The following is a 22749-nucleotide window of genomic DNA, read 5'->3' as shown; positions in this document are numbered from 1 at the left end:
GATCCACGTGCTCATCTTCTCGGGAGGTTTGGGAAACCTTTCTTGACCAAGTCTTCAAAGGTAACAGTTGCTAAAGCATTGATGCTGGCAGCTACAGTGCTGTAGAAAGGGAGAAGAATGGTAAGTAAATAGGAAGAAATATTCATTTGAAATCAGGTTGCATTTTATAAAGAAGTGCTTCCTCTTTTTCAGCACTAATGCTCTCCAAGAACTGTATGATTCATAGTATTTTTCAGATGTGCTACTTTAACTGGGGAGGTTCTGCTGCTCCTGCAGTGCTGGGGTCTCTGCTTCGTGCTGGCTCAGAACAAGATAGAAACACATCCTCACTGACCCTTCCATTTACAAGTTTGCATAGACCTTAAATATAGACATGCTCCAGAATTGAAACTTTACTCCCTTTCAAGTGGGAGGATGTGCAGTCACCACTAATACCACCCTGGTTCTCCATGAATGGCCCAGCTCCTTTAGGTAGGTGAGTGAGCCTATCTTTGGTGAATTCAGTTCAGATAGACTCCGTGAAAACATTTATACCCCTGACTGTGCTATTGTGGCATCTAACTTAAGTAAAGACAATTTCACCATGAGCAGCTCACAAGAGTATTTTAGGATGTTAAACTCAGTTTTTCTACACTTTTTCTGTATTGATAACATTATTTTAAAATGTATTTGGGATAAAAAGATACTAGAGGTGTAGAGCTAGACTTTATCATAGACATAATCATAGAATAATTTAGGTTGGAAAAGATCTCTATGATCACAGGTCCAGCTGTTTATCCAGAAACAGTCAAGTCCACCACTACACCAAGTCCCTAAGTGCCACATCCACAAGTCTTTTGAATATCTCCAGAGGTGTAACATAATTTAATTAAGAACTACTGCTACATCCTAGAATGTTTCTACAGAAAAAGAGATGGGCTTTTCTTAGGGTTTCATATTTTGACCTCATTCTGGATCCTCAAGAAATTATCATAAACAGCTAAATGTCAATTCAGATTCACAAACCTTAGTGTTCCACTGAATGCACAGGCAACAAACAGTCCTGGGACTCCTGGCATCGAAGAAAAAATGTCCATAACAAAGTATGGCATGAGCTGGATAAAAGGAGCACAAGAGCAACACAAGAAAATAATTAAGAGTTTCCTAGGTAATGGAAGAGAAGTATTTTATGTCTATGAGCATGTTGCTAAATTCTGGTGTTGTCCCAAATATTATGGTTTCAGATTTTGAGCAAAAAGGATGACTTTTGGCAAAAATGCTCAATTAAATAGTACTGAAGGTGTGCCAGAGCAGTTATTATTGTAGGCTGATCTGGCGCTCACCTTAGCCCCTGAGTGTTGAAAGGACATAGAGAAACTGCACAAAATTAAACTGTCCTGATATGTGCTGTATCTGAGCCTAAAGCAGCTCATAATTATTGTAATGGACATCTGTACCTGATCAGGAGCTGAAATGAAAGCAGCAGTCCAAGGGTCACAACTCTTGTAATGAGAGTACATCACCAATCCACAAAACACTGCACACACTAGAACTGTCCAAAGTCCCAATAAATTCAGGTAAAGTGCCCTAAAGCAAAAGGGAGAAACTGTTTAATGGAAGATAAATAAAAAATTTGTTGCAAGATATTTATTCTGAACTTTTTTGGGAGATCCCTTAATCCCAATGGTTATATAATTCAAACTGGCTGTATAATTCAAAGCAAGATTAAGAAATAAAGAAAGACCACACCATTATTATGCTATAGGGCAAGGATAAAGCTTTTGAGCAACTCCATAGAGCTGGAAGAGTCAAGTAACCTCTCTGGAGAATGGGCTGCACTGAGTGCTGGGTCTGTCATTCCTGTCTCTTGTGAGAACAGATTTTTGCCTGTTCTGAGACATTTATGCTGTCTTCCCTTAGGAGCACACAGAATACCATTTCCAGGGTTACCATGCAAAGTAACAGTATTCCATGAAATGGATGTGGGTGACAGCATCTGCTAGGAAGGTTGTGTGGCTGTGGGTCAGCAGTCCTGTGGGTTCTGAAAGCTGCCAGACTTTAAAGAGCTCACATTGTGTTTGGACATGGCCTTGTGCAAGATCTAAGGGCCAGTTTGGAGTGTGCTGCCAGGGAACAAAGGTTAACCCAGCTTGTTACTAGTGTTCTCACTCGTGTGACTTCTAAATGTTTTTCAGGCACTGAGTTTTCTGCAGGAGAAATTCATATAGATGGTCATGACCCTCAGAAAAATTAATATGTTTACAGATAGCAAAAAAGCTTACTGAAAAGGAAATAATTATCACCTTTATTCTTTAGCCACATGTGCAGGCAATTGGCCCTAGATGTGTGAAAAAAATCTGATTGTTTAGTAAAATATGCCTAGCTATGCTTATAGTACTGCTAAAATTGAGGCAGGTAGCAAACTGGAGACCTGTATGTCTATATTGTGAAGATTCACTTTTTTCTTCATTAATTCTGATTATTCTGATGCTGCAGAATTCTAAGAAATTATTATGATTTAATTTTACTTAGATGTTACTATATACTGTAGTGCCCCACTAAATCAATAACAACTTTTAATCCAGTACAACATAAAAACAGTTCCATAGATACAATTTACAATGAGGTTGTAGATAGCACAACTTCTGTGTTGGTATCTTTGCCGTACTATCCTTATGAAGATCGATTTATCATAAATTGATAAGCTGCAAGAGATGGATTTTTCTTTTTCCTCTGCATATACTTAAGTCATTTTGAGCCAGAGGTAATAAGACTGTCAGAGCAAAATTAGCTTACTACCACTTAATGGAATCCCAATATTAATTTAGTATAGCTGACAAACATAGTGTGATTCTTGATTGACTGCAGGAATGACAGGTAGCTTACATTTTAGCATGCCTTTCTGATTTGCAGGAAATGCATCTCTGTATTGTGGACTGATTGACTCCATAGAGCCCTAGCCATGTAAATGTTCCCCCAATAACTATTGTCCAGAAGGTATGTCGTCTCAAAGGATCAACGTCAAAGCTAGAAGAAAGAAAGAAAGAAAGAAAGAAAGAAGCAATTCAGTTTTGTTTTTTATTTAAACCTATTTTTTTTCAGCAAGAGGTAGGTGATTTTTTCAGAACTATCTGGCATGTCCTACCATCAGAATCAAAAATTCTGCATTGGTAATACTGTTTTCCAGAAGAGACAACATCCGATGTGCTCAGGTTTGGAAGAATTTTTACTTTTATATTGAAACACATGGTTTTCAAGTCAGGATAAACAAATATCATTCAGGCCTAGTCAGAGGACAAATTGAGATTAATCAAATTTATAAGGATGCTTATTCTAAGACATCAAACCTGGGTCATATTGTAGCAGACCTACAAGCCATCCTGCCTGCAACCCTGTCTCCTGTAAGGAACAAGATGCTTACCAAACTCTAAAAAAATCCTGTAAACTTTTAATAACACATCATTATGATGTACTTTCCTTAGCAAGAAATTGCTTCAGATGCTATGTTATCTTTTGCACAACAAAATTCTGTTTCTCAGCAAATCTAACTCATACAAGTGTATCTTTCTGTCTGGAATGTGTCATCTTTGCAGTTCTCCTTATCTTGGTCAGGACAGCAGATAACATTTGACCTTGCTGTTGGATTCTGTCACTGCCTCGCCTTGATTAACCAACAAATGACCCAAACAGCCAAAGGAAAACCGGATTTCTATCCCAGTGCACTGGTGTGCTATTGCTAGCTGCTGTGGCGAGTGCAAGTAAAACACCAGATCGGTTTTATGAATAGAAAATGAAATATATGTACTGTTAACCACTGACATTAGCTCAGTTGATTTCAACATGGTGCTAATGGCATCAAGGTTTCATGTTTGATCCTTGTAGGGGCCATTTACTTAAGAGCTGGACTTGTTGATCCTTGTGGATTCCTTCCAACTCAGAATATTCTGTGTATAAAATTGAAGGGATAACTGGGCTGCATTTGTAGCTACAGTAGGAAAAAATGGCAGATCTCTCTGTCAGTTCAGCAGACCTCTGATTTCTTGAAAGAGTTAAGCTTTCCTAAAGGTCAAATGCATTGCCAATAGCTGAAGAGATGAGGAATGGACTTCTCTGAATCACCAAGGTTTTTTAAAACCAAGTCTGTGTATTTTTGGCTTACTGAGGGTATGGTTTCTAAACATTAAATATGCAGAAAGGAATGATTTGCATAATTTGTTTCTTACTCAAATATGTTTAGCCGAGATCCTTCATGGGCATCTTCCCAGACTTTGGCTGTTCCACCATTCAGACTAGTTCCTCGAATCAAAACTGCCACGAAGCCAGCCACCATAACAATCATCTGAAATGCATCTGTCCAGACAACAGCTTTTAATCCTCCCTAAAACAAAGAGAAACTGTATACCATCAGTTTTCTTCCTTGTTGCTCAAGAACTGAAAAATGTAAAAAGACTCCTTATTTTGACAGCTCATGAGTTGTATGTTCAGCACCTGGCAAATCAGGGCTCTTCATTCTTCCACAAAGTGTGTATTTTTGCAGGTCAGAAAAATTCACAGCCTGAATCATTTGTCCATGGGCACAGGAGAATATTTGACTTTCAGTTAAATGGTTTTTTTCTGCCTCCTTTATATGCATTTGACACATGCATTTGAACATATCATGGTGTGGAACAAAAGCTTAGGGAGTTTTGGCCTGTTCCTACATCCCATAGGACTCCATACACTCTCAGAGCCCAGTGGTCCACAACCAGCCTAACACAGAAAAATAGCTCCAGAAAATTTGCCATTCCCCTTTCTTCCATAGCTACTTTCGTACTCGATCTCATCAGTACTAGAGCATATAATAAGTGTTTTCAACAAGAGTGGATTGATATATTGAAAAGAATCATTAGTGGCAATAAGAATGGCAATTAATTTGTGTCCTGAGCCCCAGGGCTCTGCTGCTTCACTGCAAATACCTATACAATACATCTATTTGGGGATTTGGAGTCTCATGTTGCTTCCACTCAAAAGTAAAGTTCTCTGACCTGTTGATTACCCTTCGTAATTTTAGTGCTTTGTTCTTGAGCACAATTTTCATAACAGTGTTTTTCAGCCTATAATTTATAAAAGGTGAGAATCATCTCCTCAAAAGATCACAGGGGAAGCTTACGGCCTCCTTATCTGGACCCCATCTCAGGATGGCTGGTTTGAACATGGAGACATACAGCAGAGAATTAGAAAGGATTTTTTTTTTCCTGCAAATAGGCTTCTTTATAAGACAGAGTGTGGATGAAATTTATCTGTATGTTCTCCACAGGAGTCATCCTTCTCTGATAGTCTGCCATGTTTAAATGATGGTTGAATCAACTGTCTAGGTTCCAACTGTTCAGTTACATACCAGAGTGCAATAGAAAGTGCAGACAATTCCTGTTGCAGCTACAGAGCCCCAAAGATCAAATCCAGTGACTGCAAAACCAATGAAAACAATATTGTTAGTGAAATGGATGTAAGTCATATGGAAAGGTTGCAGAAGAGCTGTTATCCTTTAGCTTCAGAAGGCAAGGAGCAATTATTAGTTTTAATATTTTGTATCTATTATGAGCTTTGCTGGATTTTTTAAGTTTTGTAGAACACTGTTTTGCACTGATGTTTTCTTTCAATTTGAAATTAACTAACTTTCAAGCAAAAGTAACACGTAAGAATACTTGTATAAAGCAAAAATATCATTCTGATGGGACAGGCCTTTAAAGCAATGCTCACTTCAGTTCTTAGTCCAAAACTATGTCTTGAGAAACCAGGTTCTTCAGAGATTCCCCAAAATCCTAAGATAAAACCCAGCCCCTAAGTAAATTCCATTACCTGCATCTAAGAATGATTTAATGCTAAAATGTCCTTCGTTAAAACAACTTTCTGTGCTCATTTTGCTTCGTAGTTTCTTTGCACAAGATGAACAGATTTGGTTTTGGCTGATTTTTGGCTGAAATCTCACCCACCAGTCATAGTCTGTGAGGGCAACACTATTTGTAAAGGTTCTTTTATTAGCAAAGTTAGTATGATATAATCAAGAATGAGAACTTCCAGAAGAAATTCAGCTGCATGACAGAGGAAGAAAATTTGGCACTGTGTGAGTGGTGGGATCGAGGAGACTGAATGCAACTCAGATAATGAACAATGAGAAGAGCCTCACAATCTCTTCCCAGTCAGGATTTGGGCTATGTTGATTCCTTGTGCCCTATGACAGTGAAATTACAAATCCCATCTCTGGTGATGCATGCTCTATGCCTAGTTTGCAAATATTAATTGAAGAAGTCTGGGGACAGACAGCAGAACAGCATTCATCTCTGGCTATGGAGGAAAGAGTTATGCCCATGGAAACCTGAATACAAAAGACAGGGACAGGGAGAATCAAAGTCCATAGTATGGTCTTGGATCATCAGCTTGTACTGTGAACTTTGTCAGGATGTTGGGAAATTGTTTACTTCAAATCTCTTCAGGTAGTTCTGACTGGAAAGGATAGCAGAAGACCAACCATGAGGCTCCTGCTAATGTTTGGGTGTGAGAGGAACCTGGGGAGTCAGAAATGCAGAGCTACAAGGTGAAGGCAAAAACATTCTTATAGAACCTTTGAGAAGGGTTGGGGTTTTGTCTTTATCTATTTTTGTTACTTCATTTAGTCAAGCAGTCCTTCTGGCTGTGGTTATTTGGGGCAGCAGTGAAGTGCAGCATAAGAACTCACCTTGGTTGAGTGCCAGTGATGGAGCATAGACCACTATTCCTGTATAAAGGATCTGAAGGAGAAAAATTGCGTATTTGAATGCTCAGTGATAAAACTTGTGTTTAGAGTAGGGATCTGAGCAAAATACCAGATCTAGGGGTTTCTTTAGATCAGCTTGTATTGTATATGGCTTTCTGTTTCAGCCCTTAAAAATTACAATCTTGTGTTTAATTCCTTTCTGAGAAAAGGATCATTATCTGTCTTTGTATTACTTTTTTCTCTACTGCTACAACAAATAGATGACAAAATATCCTTATGAAATAGAAAAAGGGTGTCTCCTGAAAACACAAATAGTGATACAGAAATTAAGTTGCATTGATCTTAGAAACTAAATTTTCATTTTTCCATTCAATTCCTTTCAAAGTAACTGACTCAATACCCTTTATATGTAAGGTCTGAGAGAACTGATGGAGAAACAGAGCATGAAAGTCAGTAAGCATTCATACCTATTGCCAAAGGTTTGGGAATTATTTAAAATGGAATTAATGCAGAAGAAAATGCCTCCTAATCTCCCATCAAATCTCATCTTTTCATTAAATGCACAACTAATGTGACCTTTCAAGATGGTCACGAGTGACCATCATGAGACCACAGCTATCAGAGCATTTGCCCAGGATACCTTGTGCAACAGTTTTCAAATAGGATAGTTCACCTCAATTTCATAAATGGGTAACTAAACACACCCAGTAAAGCTTGACCAGCTTCTCGAGAAAGACAGAATTCACTTGTTTGGGAAGAGTGAGGCTTCAAGTGAACAGAATGAGACCAAGAATGAGCTGTGAGAGTAAAGGCAGCTAAAATTTCCTTCCTGATATAAAGGAGAAAAGTTAGGGACAGTTAAAATTATAATCATATTATCTTTTTAGCATTCATAGTTCAAGTGAAAAAAATAAGAGAAGAAGATTACTTATTAAAACATTTCATTACAAAAAATGTGCTGTATGAGACTAGTCTGTAAAAAAATGAATGTTGACTGAAATTAGCATTAAAAAAGAGTCAACCTTACCGTCTGTAGGATGTAAATCAGTGTTGCAGCAAGACGGACATTCTTGTTAAATCTTAACTCCAAATACTAGGAAAAAACATCATCTCAGTAAAGTGCACATGTAGCATCTGTGACACAGGTGTTGCCCTTCTGTTTGCCCTAAGTAATACCTTCCTGTGCAAGTAAACTTACTGGCAGCTGGCATTGCTATTATGAGTAATTAATGAGGAGAGCAGCATTGTCATTAAGCATAACAATAGTTACATTCAAGAAATCTTCTCATCTGTACCATGAAGTTCTATATTGGGTTGCAGTAATCAACACCTGATTTGTACCAGGAATGACTGGAAGATCCCAAGAATTACAAAGCAATTTAAACTTCAAATGGAAGCATATTCCAACTATACACTGAGGAAACTTGAGCCCACCTCTAGCAGAAATAGCATCAACTCCACTCGTGACAAAGCAGAGATGGAGCAAATGGTGAAGCAGCAATATGGATGCCTAGTGCATGACCTAAGCTGGCTTTCTCACTTGTCCTGTCTCAATCTAAAGCCAAATCTGCACATCACCAATAGGAAGAAGCAAGAAGGGGGATCTTATGGACCTCCAGGTTCAAGGATGTAGAGAGGTGTTGCCACCTTCAAAAGAACAGCAGAGGCGAGTGGATCTCTACATCCCAAAGCCCAGGTTTTAGGCCTGAATCACCACCTGGGGTTTCTGCAGGATCTCTCAGCTCTCCTTCCTTGCAGGGAGGCTCTTCTTGGACCACAGTCCCACGTGCCCCAGACACCCACAGCTCACAGACACCAGGCATGGGCTGTACAAGCCTCCTCTCTTTTACAAGTCTCTAGGCTGTGCACTTTGTTCTGCCAATGGATCTTTTTTCTTCCTTTTGCTCATGCTGATCTTGTGTTTCTTGCATAAGGAACTCCACAGTCTGCCACATAAATACATAGCTAATTTATGTAACCTGACCTATTTTTAAAAATAATTCATGAAGCCAACACTCATCTTTCCAGCACACTTGAAGGGTCTCTCTGTCTACAGTGACACTTTAGGTGGTTCAAATGACAAAAGTGATTGTTTCTCTGATATTGGATCAAAACCAACTAGAAAATGGAACTGCTTGCAGCAATTTCACTCTTCACTGACCTGAAAATATTTCCAAATACCCAGGCAGATCTGTTTGACCAAAGCACTTCCTTGGGTCTGGGTTCAGTGAGCATGAGCAACCTTTCTGTTACCAGAAAGTTCCTTGTGAACTAACCCAGTTTCATCATCCAATCCTTGCTTAGTTGAAACTGCCCACAGATAGGAGCAACCAAACTTGCAGGAGTTGACTGAAGTGAGTAGGAGGCCATCCCAAATGGTCAATAGCTGTCCTGTGGACTTGCAGGTTATAAGGGCTGCTACTGAGCTATGAAGGAAAAAATGTGTTCCAGGGAAAATGCCAGGCAAAATTTCTACAGAATTCAGAAGTCATTAATTTCATTTCCTAAAGAATGCTTGAATTCATTCTCCAGCCCTGACTTTTTTTTTTTTTTTTTTTTTTTTTTTCCCTCTTCTTTCATTTTATTTTTTGAATAGGTCTGCCACCCTCTTTCTCTTCCTTACCACCTCAGCTATTTAGATATAGTAGCATGGCCAAAATGACCATATCTACACTAAGTTTGAATTGGATAGTATTGAATGTTGTTCTTATAGTCTGTCTCTCTAAACCGGAGCAGAACACTCAAAAGACCAGAAGCATTTGGATACGCTTAAATATTTTCCAGCTGTAACTTAATTTGGTGCTGTGTGTAAACCCACATCCTGTCTGTGCTATATGTGGGTGAAGGAAGCTCTGACCCTTAGATTGTGATTTCAACTTATATAATATAAAAAACTAGTTTGAATAATGCAAATGATTTCTAAAAATAATCAATATATCAATTTATCGATATATTTGTTCTGTAAAACACTGCAGAAAGCTTTCTGTCAAAGATTTTAAAAAATACATGCATGATACTTAGTTATGCTAGAATAGCGCCTTTATTTTATGATTTTTACTTACCTCATAAGTGCTTGTGATGCCAGATCTATAAAAAACAGGTAGATAAAGCTCAGCAGTAAAAATAATGACAAGTGTGTAGGAAAGAAAGAAGAGCACAAAGGATGCCCCGTAGCGATAAACTTCAGAGGGTGTCCCCAGGACTGTTACTGCTGACATGAAGCTTGATGTAAGAGAAAAAGCTATGGGTCCACATGTCATCTGCTTACCACCCACCAAAAATTCCTTTGAAGTTTTCTTTTTCCTCTCTTTAACTGCAAAAAAGACTCCAATGCTGGCAGAGACTAAAAAGAGTGCTGCAAAAACGACATAGTCCCAAGTCACAAATTTTTTGACGTCTGGAGCGACAAAGTTTGGCATTGGCACCAGTTGTATAACCCTCTGATGGAAGATTCTTGTTCACTATGTCTGGTGCTAATCTGGTGCTGTCTGGTGCACCAGATTAACTCTGTTGACAGCAAAGCTGAAGCTTATCTGTAGCTCAGCAATAAAAAAAAACCACAATAAACTGCAAGAATCTTCAGCCAGAAGACTTTTTCTAATCCAGTTCAGTTCCAAGGAGTTAAAAGAAAGGTAGCTAAGGATGAGTTAAGGAAGAATGTACTTAGACCCTAGTACTATGGGTTCTTTTGCCAGGCAAGCTGAAATAAGGGACTTAGCTGTGAAATTTGTAGTACAATCCCTTTTTATCTGTGATATGTAAATTTAAGGTTAAACATTAGCCTGGCACATTGACTTGATCTAACTCTCTTCTAACATCTCAGCATTTTTAAAGAATAAAATGAGAGCAATAGAGAAAAAAATTGAGGAGAGAGAAAGGAAGGAAAGATAAAATGAGAGCAATAGAGAAAAAAAATTGAGGAGAGAGAAAGGAAGGAAAGCTCACTGTACAAACCTGTTGTCTTACTAGTGAGTTTCTTTTCATAGAAGCAATTTCCTCATAAGGTTAAAAACCGATCTTGAATGCCAGCAATAGGCATTACAACTGTCCTTTGACATCCTGAGTCCAGTCCTTGTTAGGATATCTGGAACTTAAGGTGGCCATAAGAAACTGAAGTGTTTAATGGTTAAAACTAACTGTGGTACTTCTCCCCATGTGCTGTATTCCAGCCTTGGTGTGTTTGGGAACCCAGCTGAACAGATGAACAGAAGTGTGGTTTGTGCTGCACTGTCTGAGGATGAATTTCCATTAGAAACTAATTTTTAACTGATTTCTGCTAACAGCAATATAGCTTGTATGGGTTCGTGTGAGAAGTGACTTATTTTATTTATCCATATACAGCTTTGTTGGACTCACAGGACTAGAGAATCAGAGAAAATCAGATTGACCAGCAGCATTTATCTCAACTATGGGATAATTTTTTTAAATTCAGTTATTAGGTTTTCTGTTTGTGTTTTTGTTTTAAATAATTGGATATTCATTTTTATCTTCACTAATGCCCCAACAGTACATTTTCGAAAGAAGCAGGAAATTACTTGTCACTCTGAAGAATTAACTTGTACAGAGAGGTAGTGTGTGTCGTCACAACCCTGAAGGAAGGGTGAAGTGTATATCGTGAAGAAAATTTAAAACTAAAGAGATCAGGTAACCTGGGAGAGCTTTTAATAACAGAAGTCCTTTTCTTCAGCCTTGTCATGGTTAGGGATGGATCCCCACATCTCCTCCTTAACTCATCAGTAAGTACAAGTAGTTTTCCTGTGTCAGTAACAACTTAGCGTCCAGACCTGAAGTCTTACCTGTTCCCTTCCATTGCTTAGGAGAAGGACTTCTTCTATCCATGTGTGCAGTAGAGACTGTGCAATGTTATAGTTGATTTTGATGAAGCTGATTGTAAAAAGGGGAGTTGGAAGTCCCCTTTTATTGCCAAACGTGAATCGAAAAAGACAAACGAACAAAAAACCAAACGAATAAAGTTGCTTCTTGAAAGAACTGCTGCATCTATACACGAAACATTTCTAGTCTGCACAAAAAAATTATGAAGTTCAGGTTTGGGATCTGTGTCCCAGCCCTGGATGAAGGCCAGGATATAGATATAGCAGCTGCCATAGCACACTGTTGTGTCCTGTAACCCATGGGTGGTGAGATAGAGGGACTAGATGAGAAAGCAATGAACCACTTTCCATTATGCAGATCAGTCAAAGTCAGTATAGGTAACATTCTGAGAGCTTTCATACAACTGTGTCCAAGTATACAACCATCACTAGTTAATATTTCTCTTTTGTACAGACCAAATGCCTTAAAGTGTTACACTCTCAAAAAAGCAGCCAAGCATTTCCCTGCTTTTGAGAAGGTGTTTTTTTTTTTTTTTGCCTTTTCCCCATTTTTTTCTCTTCTCTTCCTATGAGTGTGGATATGGATATGAATATTTTCTGCATGTTTTATTTCATACCTACAAGGTCTTATTCATAAATGTCTCTGGCAATGGTAAAAGCTATGCCATCACAACAGGGAGTTTCTGGGGTCAACCATCAATCCATGTCTCTGGCAATGGGAAAAGCTATGCCATCACAACAGGGAGTTTCTGGGGTCAACCATCAATCCAGTCTGGCAGAAAGCTAATTTAATGGTGTCTGTATGCAGCTTGTAGGGCTGACCAGGAAAACCATAGATTGATCTAGTTTGATCACAGGGACGTCAAGTGAATTCCCAAAAATACACAAAACCCTCAAACTTGAGGGTATTTATCCTTAAATTTGAGCTGCTGAACCACATTGTGGAAATCAGATAGCAGCAGTCGTAAAATGCTGAGAGGGCAGAGAATTTTTATAAAGCCTGGGATAAAAAATGAAAATATGAAGCAAATGAAAAAGATGATGATCTGAGTCAGAAGATTTCTCCCCTAGTCATGTTACCAAAGAAACTGTAAGTGGAAGATCCCTGAAATATTCATTCTAGGAAAATAGGTGTGGTGTAAAAATATCCTATTTGCATAAATATATGCGTGCAGCAATTTCTTTAAAATTATGAATATATTTTTCTAACAGAAAAGTGGGGATGTTTTGGATTATAGAATTTACACGAGTAGGAAAAAACTAGTGGAATAACAAATTGAAAATCAAGGTAGAAATATAAATTTATGTATTTATCATGCCATAGTCTTCTGACACATTTTCAGCATCATGTCATGGGGTTGTTCAGAACAGACATTTTGGCTAAATCTCACATAGAAAAAAATAACATAACTTAGAAATACAGTTTCTGGAAAAAATATTTTTAAATAGTATGGAAACACGTGTTATTCTGTCATGATGTTATTATGCAGGTTGGAATAATCGGTATTTTTATTTCCTTGAAATAATAGTATTTTTAAAAAAATTATTTACGCAAACTCTCATGAAATTTTTAGCCAGGGTAACCCAAGGAAGAGCTTTCACTTTTTGAAGATTCAATATCTCTTTCAATATCTAACCAAGAATCTGACAAGAAATTCCAAGTTGAGTGTTTCACTATTCCACTCCAGTCTGTATGCATCTGAGGCTCTATTTCAGGCCTCATTTCAACATCTGAAAAAAGTACTTGAGGATAGCAAAGTTAAGGGCGTGACTAATGAGCTGCAGCCTGACTTGCTGCAGTCAAGTAGGAAACTTTGCAAGGAATGCTCTTTTCCATGAACTGCTGTACCTTCTTGCCCCTGATTGTGGGCAGCATGTGAACAGCCTTTTAAGGGGGAGAGGAGAATTTGAGTGAATGGACATATATCATTGCATCTTTCAGTTTGAGATCAGGAAAAAGACAAACCTTAATTCAGCATTCCATAAGCTTGAGGGCTGAGCATCTCTTATATCTTGCAAGATGCACCTGCCTTGTCCTAATATGCAGAAAAAGTGATGCTGTATGTGCCACACCTTACATATTTATGAGCAGCTCCCTAGGAGGAAGCCAAAGACACCTCTGCCTGCTGCTCTCACCACCACAGCTACATTGTCCACTCTTGTTTTCCTTTTTTCTTCTTTCTTTCCTTGCAAAGAGAGCTTTCCATTTGGAGTAAATGCCAGTTTGAGATGATAGAAGTCATCCTTTTCTGAGCCCAGTCTAGAAATATAGTCTGATGCTCGATGAACATTTTCCCTGGCTTCAGCTGAGTAAATCTGCTCGATATCCTTTGTCATGTATAAGAGATCCAGGACCTGACCCTTTATCCAAGACTGTCTGGTCATGAGCACTGAGAAGAAGAAAAATGAGTTTTGAATTCTGAAATTACTTAAAATTTTTGAATCTTCTGTGCTTATTTTGATGCTAAAGGTCAGTATTTGAGTCTGAGATCTGTCCACTGTTATAAATATAAATGTCATTCTGTAACATAATGTCAAGTCACATGTAAAATTTGATACCCATTTGTTGGTGCTACTGTAAATTCTTTGATCTATACAGAGAAAACACACTTGATTTAACTTATAAAATTAAGATCTCCTCACAGATTGTATACTTTGCATAGTATCCATAAACAGCAACATCCTCTAAATAATCATTATAAATATTAAACATTACATGTATTTCTCTAAGGAAAGAATTTTTCTAACACCTAGGTCAGCAAGTTTCTTTATTTATTATATTGATTTCCACTATAAATCATTTAAACTGCAACTATCAGTTAAATAAATACCTCTGCAGTACTGAAGGGTATTTTTTCTCCTTCTAAAAATGTAGATAATAGAAAAAAATTCTGCTAATATTTTATTTTGCTAAATAATAAACAACTTTTTTGCTCTATCCTAAAATATGACTGAATTATTTCCTTACTCTCTTTCCATATTTTTCATTATCAAGCTGTGAAAAATTCATAGAAATGGAGGATTTAAGTCACATTTGATTGTATAGATGAAAAAGAAGTGAAAACTAGTTTATTGAGGAAAAGTAAATTTCTGGAGCAAAAAAATATACTGAAAACTGTGTCTTCCAGAAATCCTGTTAAACTTTGGGGTTATTATCTTCCCTTGACAGTGGACTTTGTTTTTTCTTAAGAGGCTCTTCTTTAATGATTACTCTTTCGTCAGAAAGTCATGCTCATTTATCTATAAAAAGATCATTATAGTCCAGCAGTATGAGGAACTGGAGTTATACCTCAGGGTTTCAAAACAGATCATTTTCTGGGGACACAGAGTCTTTCCCATAGATCATTCTTCCCTGGAAGTGCCAGGTCACATCAGGACACCCGGTGTCCTCTGTGGCCAGTGGTCAAGACCCATCTAGTCCTGCTTCCCTCTTTTGTCATCGGAGGATGAAAAGTTTGTGGAATTGCTTGCAAACACAACTGTTCACTTTGTGAGCATTCTTCAGGAGAAAAAAAATGCATGGTTTACGCTGAGAATTGGATTTTCTCCTACAAAAACAGCTGGAAAGTTGCACGGGAAGAAACAATTTGAAACACTGTATTTTGAATAGTCATATTTTCAAGAAAAAACAAGCAGCTTAAAATTATATGTCATTTATCATTTATCCCTCCACTACTGCAGTGGATGAGGCTGCAGTTTCCCAAGGCCCTGAGCCATTCTCACATCTTCCTCTTCACTGGGCCCTTCCACAGGTCCATGCCAGCCATCCACCAGCCCTTCAGCTCCCTTGGATTTTATTGCAGAAGGAAAAGTAGAATATAGGAAAGCACTTTGCTCTCGTCTCCCCATGGTGTATCTTCCTCTGAAATCTACAGACTTGCACCAGAGGACAGACATCAGTGTGCAAAGCAAGTATGAGACACATCACATCCTGACAGGATAACTGGGGATCCAAATGCAGGGAAGAGTAGAACACTGCTCTTGACTAATAACTAATGAATAAATACAACTAAGAAAACATGACTTATTTTCTGTTTGGCTTATGGATTTGCCAACTAAGGCTGTTAAATTTTCTTTTTATTTGCTGAACAAGTTAAGAAGTTGGAAAGCTTGTGGACTGACAGAGGGACCAGCTGTGCATTCTAGTGTACCTCAGCAAAAGATGGCTATCAAGGACTGAACAAAATAACAGCATTACAATTTTACTTCGTTTTAAAATGAGGAAAAGGCACAGGAAAAGTAAGGCACTTTATACAATAATCAAAAAGCACTTTAGGGAGAAAGTAGTACCACCTGGGAAGGAGAGAGTGGATTGAGATCCCACTGCAGCTAATTTAAGAATAAAGAAGCAGAACATACTTTAGGAGAATGAAAAAGTAATGTGCACTTCAGTATTTCTGTGCTGTTAAAAGCTTCAGAAACCAAAGTCATATGATTTGGTCTTAAATTGTTAATAAGTTATAGACATTCCACCTAACCATCCAAAAGAAGCATTTGGAAACAGTCAGGCAGCAATCTTAGGGATAGACAGATAATTTGTACATCACAGGATTGCTGTTAAGGGTCCATACAGAAGGTCTGTGCTGTTCATGAGCAGTTTAATGAGCATCCCAACTCACAATAAAGCTGAGGATCACAAATGTTCACTCACCGGTGTGTTACCCTACTAAACATAAAGGAGAAGTTCAGGCACTCCCTGAGGAATGAAGATGTTTAACACTAAAGAGGTGTGACATCTTCCCCCAAATAAGATGGGTCATGCACTCCAATGAACTTGTGTTAGAAAAAGTATGTTTTCCCATGCCACAGAAAATCCAAATTAAAGGGACGCCTTCTTTCGGAGGACTAGGAGATTAATCATCTTTAATCATTATTGACTTATTTTATCACTTTCACTTTTCATTCTGTGTACTTCAAAGGGATCTCTTAATCCTGTTTTGCCTACATAATTTCTGTCTCCTTATGTACTCACATCCTTATATAGATTAGAGTGCAATATTACTACCTGGCAAAAAGGTTTTGTGCATTTTTCTGCAGAGAATAGCTTCTCTTGAGCTGTTTCTTATATTGCTTGTTATCATCACATACCCGCAGTTACAACCTCCTCTTTCCCCTAGTTTAAAATAAATTAAGCTAATAAAAATAAAGAGATAGACATGTTTAAAATAATCCATCAAAATAAGTAAATAAATAGCATTTTGCTTGCATCTGTACAATATATTTTGTTTGAAAGAATCAGATGGAAGAGCTGGCCTGCTCTAATCTTGCCTCTAATATGAGTGAGGTGGCATGAGGTGAGGAAGAAAGGAACTGGACCATTGCTTTTCCATAGGCCTTTGCCCTGACAGACCTTCCTGTCTGTCAAACATATGAGAGCCTAAAGTTTAATGCTTTTCTAGAATCTCATGACTGATTTAAATTTGTATATAAGAGCTTTTGTTTGGACCTTTATTTGGGCTGCCCTTGCTGTAGAAAGCAGAGATGCCCTGCAGAGAGACCTCAACAAATTAGATAGGCAGTCACCAATTGCATGAAGTTTAACAAGGAAAAGTGGAGGAGAGGGTGGAGAGCAGCTCTGTGGGAAATCACCTGGAGATCCTGATCCATGGATATGAGTCAGCAGTGCCCTGGCAGCTGGGAGGGCCAGCCCTGTCCTGGGAGACATCAGGGACAGCATCACCAGCTGGGTAAGGAGGGGATTGTCCTGCTCTGCTCTGAGTCCTGAGGCAGTTTTGGATGCCACGGTATAAAAAAGACATTAGACTGTTAGAAAACATCCCAAGGAGGCCATGAGGAAGGTGAAGGGCCTTGAGGGGAAGCTGTGTGAGGAGTGACTGAGGGTACTTGGTTTGTTCAGCCTGGAGGAGACTGAAGTCAGACCTCTTTGTGGTCTTCAATATCCTCACGAGGGGAAGAAGAGAGTCAGGTACTGATCTGTTTACCCTTTTTATCTGTGACCAAGGACAGGACTTGAGGAAATGGCATGAAGATGAGTCAGGGAAGGTTTAGGTTTGATATCAGGAAAAAGTTTTTTTACCTAAAGGGTGATGGAGCATTGGAACAGACCACCCAAGGAAGTGGCCATGACAGAGTTCAAAAGTGTTTGGACAGGAATTCTTGGGGTGTCCTGTGCAGGTACTTGATAATCCTGATGAGTCCCTTCCAACTCAGAATATTCTAGGATTCTATATTTCTGTTTTTATCCTTCCTGAAGGATAGGATTCTCTTCTTATCTTTCCTGAAGGGGGCTAAGAAGTGGTAGAAGTAAGAAGAGGCGGTGAAAACTTCCAAAGGGTGCCAAAAATATTATTACATAAAGTGAGCATTAGGAATCAGAGAAAAGATCTTTGAAAAATGGCCTTTGCCCCTAGACAGTGGCTAGTGGGGGAGTTAATGTGCAATGCCACATCACCCTGAGATGTGGGTGAGTGAGCTCTGAGAGAGCTGAGTATGTGCTCTGCATCTCACGTGAAGCTAGATGTATGATACACTACCACAGTAATTGCCTTGAAATCAGGCAAAGGGGTATCAGAACAGTGTGGATGGCTATAAAAAAGTCTCTGGAACTTGCTTGTGTGAAATATTACTCCCACATCTGTTGCTTCTGTTCGATGAACTGGTCAGTTTTTTTCATGTTTGTGTGCTGTTGACTCCAGGATAGCAGGACACTTTTGTTTTACTTGTTTAGGGAAAGCAGGGGTGTAACTTGGGCGTAACTGAAGGACATTTGGGCCCTGCTTGTCTAGGGACAGACAAAGGAAGCAGATTACTCTTCAGACACAGACTCAAGAAAGCATCTCTGCACAGGTGCCATAGGGACTCTAGCTCTCAGCAGGACCTTCTGATTTTGACAGAATAAGCTAAAGTAATACCTCAGTTGGTCACCCCCAAATGTCAGGAACCATAGTAAAGAAAACAAAACCTCAGCTGGAGATGTACATCAGCAACTCTTTTTATTTCCTTTAGGAGGTATAAATAATTGCTCTCTGCTCCAAATTGAATGCCTTCCTGATGCCCAGGGAAAAATATTTGCAGGGCACTGTGACCGTGCTTGCAGCCTCTTGTCTCTCACCCAATCTATAGGAACATGTGGTGAGCAGGGTTCTGGTTTGGGAGCTCCAGATTCCACCAGCGAGGGCTTTGACTGGGATCACTCAGTATGTGAAAAATCATAATTTAAATTGAAGGCATTTATAGCAACATTTAGAGTATCTTTGTACTGTTAAGTTTCCTTCCCACTGCCTGGTGAAGCTTTTCACTCACAAGTGACAGAAAAAGCAGATAAACCTTGATGGTGCCTAGGTGATAGTTTCAGCCACAGAAGTTTCTGTTTCATTGTTTATTTTAAATCAGTTTCTTAAATGCTTGGAAATATCCCAAATTTCTTCACTGAAAGGGTTGTAAGGTATTGGAATAGGTTGCCTAGGGAAGTGATGGAATCACCACCATTGGCATGTTCAAAAAGCATAGGGATGGGGACATGGTTTAGAGGGCGGTTAATGCTTGGACTTGATAATTGTAGAGGTTGTTTCCAACTTTAATGATTCCCTAAGTCTATGAAATATCACGTTTTGTGTGACTGTGTCTGCATCTTATTATATAAAACATGATTGCTTCATGGCTGCCTGTCTGTCCTTTCATTTTTTTGTGCTTTGGTTTTTGCGCGCACATGTATGTATAAAAGTAGAAACCACAGAATATTCTGAGGTAGAAGGGACTCACAAGGATCATCAAGTCCATCTCCTAAGTGAATGGCCTGTACAGGGGTCGAACCCACAGCCTCAGTGTTATTAGTACCCTATGCATGTTTGTGAAGTGCCGGGATGATGGAACTTCAATGTGTATTATTCCTTCTTCTGTGTTGACTTTGTATGGGACTTTGCTTTTTTCCTTGTATATCAAAATATTTCGGTGTGATTCTCTGTTTAAGACACAGGGAATTTAATGTTATTTTTATGCAGTCTGAGTCATTCACCCATTTGGAACATTGACTCTAAGTACACGTGTTCAACTGTTTTGGAAATCTGACCCCTGAAATTAGACATGTAAAAAAAAAAATATTATGACAGTAAAGTGCAATCTAGGGATGGTAGCAACTAACACATCGAAATTAAGGACATTGCAAATGAACATCCATTCAGCAATAATTTCTAAACCAAGATTTTTGGCTGTACATGAAGGCCTATGGTGGAAAACTGCACTTTTGATGCAGTATATATTGTTGAGAACAGATGAGGGTTTTGTCCTCACACAACACATGAAACTCTTTAAACATATGTCTCTAAGATTAAAAACTTTTCCTTTATTTATTTTATTTTGTTTTGTTTTGTTTTGTTTTGTTTTATGTAAATACGAATGTAAATGTAAACAGACCATCTCTCCATTTCATCTTTATTCAATGCTGCCTTGATGGAATGAAAATGTAGAAGAGTAACAAATCTTGCCTGTCCCCTGCAGGCTTGAGAATAGATCAGTTATTTTGCTTTTATTTTAGGTTCCTTTTAAATTTGTGACAGGGCAACTGAAAAATACAGAGTAAATCACTTGCTGTTGACAGTCAACAATACAGTGAAAGAATTTTTGACGTGAAGATGAAAGGAATTGCTTTTCAGCAGTCTGGCTTCCAGAACTGATCTTGCTTCTCCTTCTTATGCATAACACACCCCGTGAAGAGTAGTACCTTGCTCAGTTTTTTTGATAATATTTTACTACTGTATGAGTTTCCCCTGTTTGCATTAAAATCTGGGAAATTTTTTTTGGTTAGGGGATTTTCTGCTATGGCTTTTTGTTGGATGTTTTTGAATTAGCGTATTTGTTGTTTTATCTTTGGTGTTGTAACACCTGTAACATCTGTGGAACATTAAGTTTTGCTTTCTAGTTAGAGGGGGGAAGGGAAAACTGAAAGGCAGCAGTCTTTTTTCAGATTTACTTTTTGAGTAGGCTTTGTGGGTGAGGACTTGGAAACGGGACTTCTGATGGGATGTCCAGCTCCTGCCAAATGGCTCCACGGCTCTGGATTAGTAGCTCACAGTTTTATATTCTTTTTCCATAGGAAAGAAAAATAAGAAAAGATCAGATGCTGAACTGGAGCTGTTGGAAAAGACATGGCTAATCAGCTTGTTAAGAGGTAGCCAAAATGTTGCTGATCTAGTGGTGCTGTGTGGGGAAACACTTTCAGATCCCAGTCACAAATGCAAAAATACCCATGTTGCCATATTCCTATGCCTTTCCTCAGCTCCATCAGTATAATTTGGCAAGTGTTTGTAGTTATGACCTAAATGCTCTTTACAGGCTATAATCTTTAATTTATAACTGGGACAAGTTGTAGGACATTTTGTTCTCAAAATGTTATCTAACCTGGTAATTTAATTATGCTAACACAAAGGAGCCATCACTGGACTACTTCTCCTGACTACTGGCGTGGACATTAAACGTTTGTGAATTCATTTTGCAGTATTCATAGTTCTTTACAACTTTTGTTCCTAAGACATGATAACTAGGCACAGCTCCATGACACAGAAACAGCTGAAAACTGACAATTCTGGAGAAGAAATGAGATAGAAATAGACTGGAAATAATAATAAAGGATTTGGAACACAACTGTATATAAGGAAGGCTTGGACTAATATTGTTTTGAAAACCAGTGGTTTGGAAGGAGTCAGGTGGGTTTTTTTTCCTTTGGAACTATGAGTGAAATTTGCAGTACAGGGTTTGATCTGCTTTTATATTGGTGAAGACAGGCAGTGCGATTAAACATCTTGCTTACAAATAGGTGATAGTAAAAATCATAGGAAGAGTACTTACACTTTCTTAGGAGTTGACTAATATAGAAAAATATATTTAATCAGACATTTAATTTAGAAAAAGGGACTGTATATAATTTATTGAATAAACACCTTTATAATTGGAGTAAAACTCCTACACTAACACAGCTTGTTGTTTGTGTTCTAATGAATATTATTTCTGGGCTTTGTGTGGGTTTAGATGGTGTCAAAATAATAGCTAAATAGAAAATAATGAACTCAAAACCACATGAAGTTTTGACATTGGTTCCTGTGTTTTTTGGAATAATTCAAGGTAGGCATAAGTTGAATGGCAAATTCAGCAACTTCCCACATTATTAAGGAGAATGAATCACCATTAAGGAAATACCTCTGTTATTTTTTAGAGGTTCACAATCTACTTTGACACATGGCATAATTATACTGCTGTTTAGTATAACTTTATTTTTTTTTATTTATATGGTATTATATATTGTTATATATGTAAGTATGGCTTTATATATTGTTATACATTGAATTATACTATAGTTGTATTATATTAGACTTAGTATAATTATACTAATTTCCACGCCAGAAATCCAATATAATTCTTGCTCTCCATGTTTTTAATTCCCTAATCTTGCTAATACAGGTGTGGCAACTATCTCAGTAGGACAGTTCTGAACACAGAAAGATGAAAAAGATGGGGCTTGGACTTTTCCAAGAATGGAATGAACAAAGCTTTCCTAATACAAAATTATAATTAATAATTGTTATATTGTATTATATTATATCATACTATATATATTATATTATACTATATATACTATACTATACTATACTATATTATGCAGTATTGTATTGTATTGTATTGTATTGTATTGTATTGTATTATATTACATTGCATTGCATTACATTACATTATATTATATTATATTATATTATATTATATTATATTATATTTATTAATATGTAAATATTAAAGTAAATCCTAAGATAATGTAAAGTAAAACATGCTTTTGATGCTTAATGAAAGGTTTTATGTGGTTGTTGCTGTTCTGTATATTTTCCTGGAAGAGGGCAGGTGATGCTCCACATCCTACCACTCCATAAGACAGAAATCAGAATATGTCAGGAGATTGTTTTCATTCCAGGGAATCAGCTGTCTGGATTTACCACGTGATGATGTGAAATGAAGGAAAAATTATTTCCAAAGCCAATCTTCGATGATGTTCAGAGGAAAAAAAAAATTGCAAAGATTAATTTTCTATAGCATCACTGTTTGAAAAATCTGGGAATGTTATCCTCAAGAGACCTCAAAATTAGATACTGTAAATCTCATAAACCTCTTCACATGAAACATCACCCAATCTCATAAATTCCTCATGGTTTTAGTTCAAATTCTGTTTTAATTGAAATCCTGTGTAAATCAGTGGGAAACATT

The 22749-nt window shown here is 37.8% G+C and overlaps 1 protein-coding gene across 1 annotated transcript in view; it reads right to left on the bottom strand.

Annotated features, from left to right (window-relative positions):
• LOC136362034 (sodium-coupled monocarboxylate transporter 2-like) overlaps positions 1–10131 on the bottom strand; it is a 12822-nt gene extending 2691 nt beyond the window's left edge. Inside the window, 10 exon segments of the mRNA XM_066320291.1 lie at positions 4–23; positions 26–99; positions 1006–1094; positions 1437–1566; positions 2866–3006; positions 4203–4357; positions 5357–5424; positions 6695–6746; positions 7740–7805; positions 9775–10131. Coding sequence (XP_066176388.1) covers positions 4–23; positions 26–99; positions 1006–1094; positions 1437–1566; positions 2866–3006; positions 4203–4357; positions 5357–5424; positions 6695–6746; positions 7740–7805; positions 9775–10131 — 1152 coding nt within the window.
• Between the last annotated feature and the right edge of the window lie 12618 nt (positions 10132–22749).

Source organism: Sylvia atricapilla, chromosome 6 (genome assembly GCF_009819655.1).
Source record: "Sylvia atricapilla isolate bSylAtr1 chromosome 6, bSylAtr1.pri, whole genome shotgun sequence".
Taxonomy (NCBI): domain Eukaryota; kingdom Metazoa; phylum Chordata; class Aves; order Passeriformes; family Sylviidae; genus Sylvia; species Sylvia atricapilla.
Note: the sequence above shows the minus strand (reverse complement) of the source record. Positions and strands in the feature narration are given on the sequence as shown.